The sequence below is a fragment of the Haplochromis burtoni genome, unplaced genomic scaffold (assembly GCF_018398535.1).
Source record: "Haplochromis burtoni strain Fernald_Lab_line unplaced genomic scaffold, NCSU_Asbu1 Contig_1695, whole genome shotgun sequence".
NCBI classification, from domain to species: domain Eukaryota; kingdom Metazoa; phylum Chordata; class Actinopteri; order Cichliformes; family Cichlidae; genus Haplochromis; species Haplochromis burtoni.
The window spans coordinates 19,800-26,289 of NW_024584056.1; the positions used below are offsets into that span (position 1 = coordinate 19,800).

Here is a 6,490-nt window from a genome sequence, read left to right on the forward strand (position 1 = left end):
GCGTTCTCAGGTATGGGGTTAGACAATGATTTCAGATTTATAAATGGTGCATTGTCGTTCACATCAGTTATATCAATAATAACTTTTGCTTCTGAAGACAGGCCATAACCGTCTTTTGCTTCAACAGGCAATTCGTATTTCGACCCCTCTTCATAATCGATATCACCTGTAACAAGAATTTCTCCAGTTTTGGGATCAAGTGAAAAAAGCTTTTCTAATTTATCAGAAGGTCGACTAAATTCATAAGTAACCTCTCCATTAACGCCCTCATCTGCATCTGATGCGTTTACTCTGATAACTGGGGTTTTCAGTGGTGAGTTTTCCGGTATACTGGCTCTATATACGGCCTCTGTGAACACGGGGGCGTTATCATTAGCATCAAGAACAATTACGTGTATGACCACTGTCCCTGATTTCCGAGGGGAGCCACCATCCATGGCTGTGAGCAGTAATTTCATTTCCTGCTTCTCTTCTCGGTCTAACTCCGTATCTAAAACCAGCTCACCGTATTTACTGCCAGAACTTGTCGTCTGAATGCTGAACACAAAGTGAGCGTTTTCTTGTAAAATGTAGCTTTGAACGGAATTTTGACCTATATCTGCGTCATGTGCTCTATTAATGCGATACCTGGCTCCTTTGTCCGCTGATTCTGTAATTTCCAGCTTTATAATATCTTTCGGAAAGATTGGTGCATTGTCGTTTATGTCCTGCACCTGCAGGGACAACCGGTGCAGCTCCAACGGATTCTCTAACAGCAAGTCGAATTTGAGAACACACGAAGGCCTTTCTCCACAGTGCTCCTCTCGGTCTATTCTCTCCGCAACGAATAAATCTCCGCTTCTCTGGTTTATTCCACAATACTGTCTTTCGCTTCCTTCCAAGTCAACACGAGGTTTTCGAGCAGACAGTCGACCCAGATCCAGCCCGAGATCTTTAGCGATATTTCCAATAACAGATCCGCGTTTCAGCTCCTCTTGTACGGAATAGCTCAGATCTCCGTTTGCGTATTGCGCCATAACAAAGAGAAACACAAAACTGAGGCTTTGACAAAGACTTCGGCTCTGCATCATCCTGAGAAAGCACTACACAGTTTAAAACACGCTATTTGAACCCTTAAGAAATACGTCCCTAGATCAGTATATGAGCCTTTCAAGCAACTGTCGATGCTGTTGATGACTAGATAAAGCAGTGTGCTCGTTCTGATGGGTGGTGTGCAACATGGGTTCAACACTAAGTCCATAGCTGGTGTATAGTGACACCGTGAGTGCAAAGGATATATAATAATATCAGAAAGTATTTTTAAATGCCTTTTCTGTTGTTGTTTTTGTTGTTGTTGTTTTTTTGACAAAGTGGTTGTTCAAAAGTAAACTTTAATAAAATCGTAAGAAAGTGTAATAATGCGCAATTTTTATTTTTATTTTACTTTGCTATCTATTTATTTATTTTGTGCTATATGTTTAATTCAACGGCGATGCTCATATCATGTGTTACAAGGTTTTGAAAATAATGTCTCTCTAAGGTGGTCCTCTTAAAGAATGCGATAATCATAGAAAACTTTGACGTGCGATACAACATTTTCAGCAGATCATTTCCTCTAGTTTTAATGTAAGGCATTTCAAAATCACATCGAAGTCAAAAACTCTCCAACCCTCTTTAACACTTTCTCTCCCTCTCTATGTCTTGCAACAATTTTTCTTGCCTCCCCCCCCCAAAAAAAGTTCCAATAAATTTCCAATGACAAGTTAAAGAAAATGTTTAACCGATATCACCGACGGCCACGACTATGACCTAACAGATAATTAAAATGAACGATACATTACAAACTGACCTAAACGAGGGCTATTTTGGTGTTTATGTTTCACTCCATATAAAACGTAAAAGAGATGTTTACATTATGATTCCTGAGGGATCTTAAATAGTAACAGACAATTATAAACATTCAGAAAAGCGCAGTTAACGGCGTAGAAAACAAAATAGACATGTAATACTTCAGTTACAGACGCTTAAACACTAGGCCGCCGATAACCATTTTACTTCAGTCACTCCAATGATATGATCTGTTTTCCTAATAATAAAAGGTAATTTATTTAAAAGACAAACTGCAACACAATAAATGAGGCACATATGTGTTGGTGAAAATAACTTCACTGTAATCTAAAGTGTTTTCAAAATGGAAAACAAATCTAAAAATCCAGAAATTTTTTCCTGAATATTGATACTCAAATGGAAGAAATTTTGAAAGATGATCCATACAGTAATGTTTAGTTTAATTGAACACAGGACTGTTTTATGACGTTCAAACCGAAAATGTTTAGACAAGAGGTTATGAACTGACATAACTAACAGTACTGTCATAAGAGAAATACAAACAACAGGAGGGAATGTCAGAGTATTTTTGTTTTTAAAGGTTTTATTATTCATATAATAATCAGCTAAGAGTGTTTATATTTCTGTTCTGTACTCAACCAGCTGCATATTTTAATTGCTGGCTCCCTACTCTATAACGGAAACTGTTTGCCTTCACATTATCAGTCTTTGCCTTCACATTGTCACTGTTTGCCTTCACACTAGCAGGAAACCGCCACCCACGAGTAAGAAACAACCTTGTAGAGAACACGAAGTTTTTTGATAAACCACACCTGTTTTCTTGACAAGATAAGGATGATATTTCCTTTTTTGTATGCTTCATGATGTGTATAAATAAAGCCAGACTGCACCAAGGAGGTGTGTGAGTCTCTCCCTGAGTCTCTCACCCGTGCACGTTTAAAACTGCTCTAAGTGTGAGTGTAAGTCTGAGTACTTGATAATAGAATATCTTTAACAATATAATTAATTAGTAATGAACTATCACACCACGCACATTTAGAACATGTGAAAGACACAGTGAAGCGTGCCCAAACTGCTAACGGAACTTACCCAAGGTATTTTTGTTTACTCTGGCATGTGATATGTTAGTTAAAATAAATATTTAAAAAAGACAAGTGCAAGAAAAATAGATTGATTGTGTTCATAAAAGTACTTTCTGCATCGCTGCAAGACTGTCAGGAAGACAGAAAATGAATATAAAACGCCTGTTCCTACCTCTGGTGAAGGATTGCAGTCGCCGAATACATCAGTAAAGTCTGATGGACTTTTCTTCAGAGTCTGGTCAGCAGGCAGCGTGTTGTCATTGTATGATGTCACAAACTTAAAGTCACTGGTTCTTGAACCTGTGGTCAGGTACGCGTCATAATTGTAAGTGCTGCGTAAAGTTCCTGTGCCATCAACATCTGCGTAATTAGGAGGGAGATAACCGCTGGGGATGGCAACTGCTCCATCAAACAACAGTCTGGGCTTTCTCCTGCGACAAAACCTCAAACCCAGGATGATGATGATGAAAGTCAGAAAAAACGTGGACACAGACACCAGCGCGATGATCAGATAAGAGGTCAGTTTGGAATTGCTCTCATTATAAGACAGATCCTTCAGTTCTGGCACCTCAGCCAAGTTATCAGAAATAAGTAAATACATGGAACAGGTGGCAGACAGAGAGGGCTGTCCGTTATCTTTCACTGCCACTACAAGGTTCTGTTTCATGCTGTCAGATTCAGAAATGTCCCGCTGTGTCCTGATCTCTCCGCTGTGGACACCAATAGTAAAAAGTCCCGGATCAGTGGATTTGACTATTTGATAGGACAGCCAGGCGTTCTGTCCGGAGTCCGCGTCCACCGCGATCACTTTGGACACCAGAGAGCCTCCGTGTGCAGCTTTGGGGACCAGCTCGGTCATGAAGGAGTTGCCCTCTGGGGAGGGGTACAGGATCTGAGGAGAGTTGTCATTCACATCTGAGATGAACACACTCACGGTCACGTTGCTGCTGAGAGGAGGAGAACCGTTGTCTCTGGCCATCACGTGGACTTTGAAACTCCTGAACTGTTCATAATCAAACGACCTCACAGCGTGGATCACACCCGTGTCTCCGTTCACAGACAGATAGGAGGACACCGGGGCACCGTTCACCTCACCAGCTAACAGAGAATAAACCACTGTACCGTTCTGTCTCCAGTCGGGGTCTCGAGCACTAACGGAACATAAAGTGGAGCCCGGTTTGTTATTCTCACTCACATATGCGTTGTACGACTGTTCCTCAAACACAGGTGGGTTGTCGTTGATGTCAGCTACAGATAACTGAACACTTTTAGAAGAGGACAGAGGTGGAGAGCCCTCGTCAGTGGCAGTGATTGTAATGTTGTAATCAGACACTAGTTCACGGTCCAGTTGTCCTGTGGTCACCAGAGAATAATAGTTTTTAATAGAAGGAACCAACTTAAAGGGGACACCCTGCTGGATGGAGCAGCGGACCTGTCGGTTATTCTCAGAATCTCTGTCCTGCACGTTAATGATGCCCACCTCTGTACCAGGTGGGGCGTTCTCAGGTATGGGGTTAGACAATGATTTCAGATTTATAAATGGTGCATTGTCGTTCACATCAGTTATATCAATAATAACTTTTGCTTCTGAAGACAGGCCATAACCGTCTTTGACTTCAACAATTAATTCGTATTTCGACCCCTCTTCATAATCGATATCACCTGTAACAAGAATTTCTCCAGTTTTGGGATCAAGTGAAAAAAGCTTTTGTAATTTATCAGAAAGTCGACTAAATTCATAAGTAACCTCTCCATTAACGCCCTCATCTGCATCTGATGCGTTTACTCTGATAACTGGGGTTTTCAGTGGTGAGTTTTCCGGTATACTGGCTCTATATACGGCCTCTGTGAACACGGGGGCGTTATCATTAGCATCAAGAACAATTACGTGTATGACCACTGTCCCTGATTTCCGAGGGGAGCCACCATCCATGGCTGTGAGCAGTAATTTCATTTCCTGCTTCTCTTCTCGGTCTAACTCCGAATCTAAAACCAGCTCACCGTATTTACTGCCAGAACTTGTCGTCTGAATGCTGAACACAAAGTGAGCGTTTTCTTGTAAAATGTAGCTTTGAACAGAATTTTGACCTACATCTGCATCATGTGCTCCATTAATGCGATACCTGGCTCCTTTGGCCGCTGATTCTGTAATTTCCAGCTTTATAATATCTTTCGGAAAGATTGGCGCATTGTCGTTTATGTCCTGCACCTGCAGGGACAACCGGTGCAGCTCCAACGGATTCTCTAACAGCAAGTCGAATTTGAGAACACACGAAGGCCTTTCTCCACAGTGCTCCTCTCGGTCTATTCTCTCCGCAACGAATAAATCTCCGCTTCTCTGGTTTATTCCACAATACTGTCTTTCGCTTCCTTCCAAGTCAACACGAGGTTTTCGAGCAGACAGTCGACCCAGATCCAGCCCGAGATCTTTAGCGATATTTCCAATAACAGATCCGCGTTTCAGCTCCTCATGTGCAGAATAGCTCAGATCTCCGTGTGCGTATTGGATTATATCAAAGAGGAAAAAAAAGCAAAGGTTTTGACAAAGACGCTGTCTGTGCGCCATCCTATGACAGCACTACAGAAGTTAAAACACGTTATTTTAAATCTTTAAAAACAAGTCCCTGGATCAGTATATTTCTAGTTTTTTGTCGCTGGTATTGTAGACTGCAGAGAATAGAATGGTCGAACCCACTGATGGGTGGTGTGCAAAGTAGGTTGAAATTCTCCTGCTTTGCTGGTCTATAGTGACACCCTGAGCATAAATAGCACATAACAGTTTTGGAGAAAACGTTTGTGCTTCATCCGTGAAGATATCATTTCTCGTTCATACTTTAACAAAAACATTTCAACGCGGGTATTCAAACACAGCTGTATGAAGGCAGGATTCTGTAATTTTTTTCTTCACTACTCTTTATGTGACTTTTTTTTCATTGATGTTTAAAGGCTCCATTAAATTGCATTATCTCTCATCCGAATCAAAACTTTGAAAACACACAAAATGCTTCGTATATTTTTCCACGCATCATTTACATTTTGGCTGCATTTTTAACATTTTGCCGTTGCTTGAAAGTCAGTCTTGGTTTTCCTGTTTAACTCTCCCTAAATAGTCTGGATAACTTTTAGAATTTTGTCTTGAGACGCACAAAAACCCTGCCCTTAACTTATACGAAGACCATTAAAGAAACATTAGTTCACTAAAAATATGCAATGAATAATAACAGAAAATAAAAAAGAACCAAACCAGTGCTTTCAGTGTTTCAGTAAAATATGTCAATACAAGCATTACCTCAGTTACCACGAGATTTAAGATAAAGGAGGGATATTACTACTTCTTTCATGAAGAAACAACTTCTATAAATATGTACAATTCGCTACCGAAAGTCATGTATAACGTGAATTGTCACTATGTGACCACAAACATTTTTATCCGGTTACACTTGTGATTCTACTTTTCCTTATTTTTAATCGTACTTAGGAATAGATGTGATGTCATAGCAAAATCTTGTTAGGAAAATGGAACACACGTCTCCATAAAAACAAATGAAACTGTTAAACTGTAGCCTAAAAATTAAAAAAAA

General features: G+C 40.3%; 1 protein-coding gene across 4 annotated transcripts in view; it reads right to left on the reverse strand.

Moving 5' to 3' along the window:
* Nucleotides 1–6,482, reverse strand: part of LOC106632978 (protocadherin gamma-A11) — a 19,535-nt gene extending 13,053 nt beyond the window's left edge. For 2 of the 4 annotated variants that reach the window (XM_042217218.1, XM_042217214.1), the window contains exon 1: nucleotides 3,210–6,482. In XM_042217218.1, the coding sequence (XP_042073152.1) occupies nucleotides 3,210–5,475 (2,266 nt within the window). In that variant the 5' untranslated portion in view covers nucleotides 5,476–6,482. The remainder of the gene's footprint in view (nucleotides 1–3,209) is intronic. The other 2 variants (XM_042217215.1, XM_042217219.1) reach the window with 1 other exon arrangement.
* Between the last annotated feature and the right edge of the window lie 8 nt (nucleotides 6,483–6,490).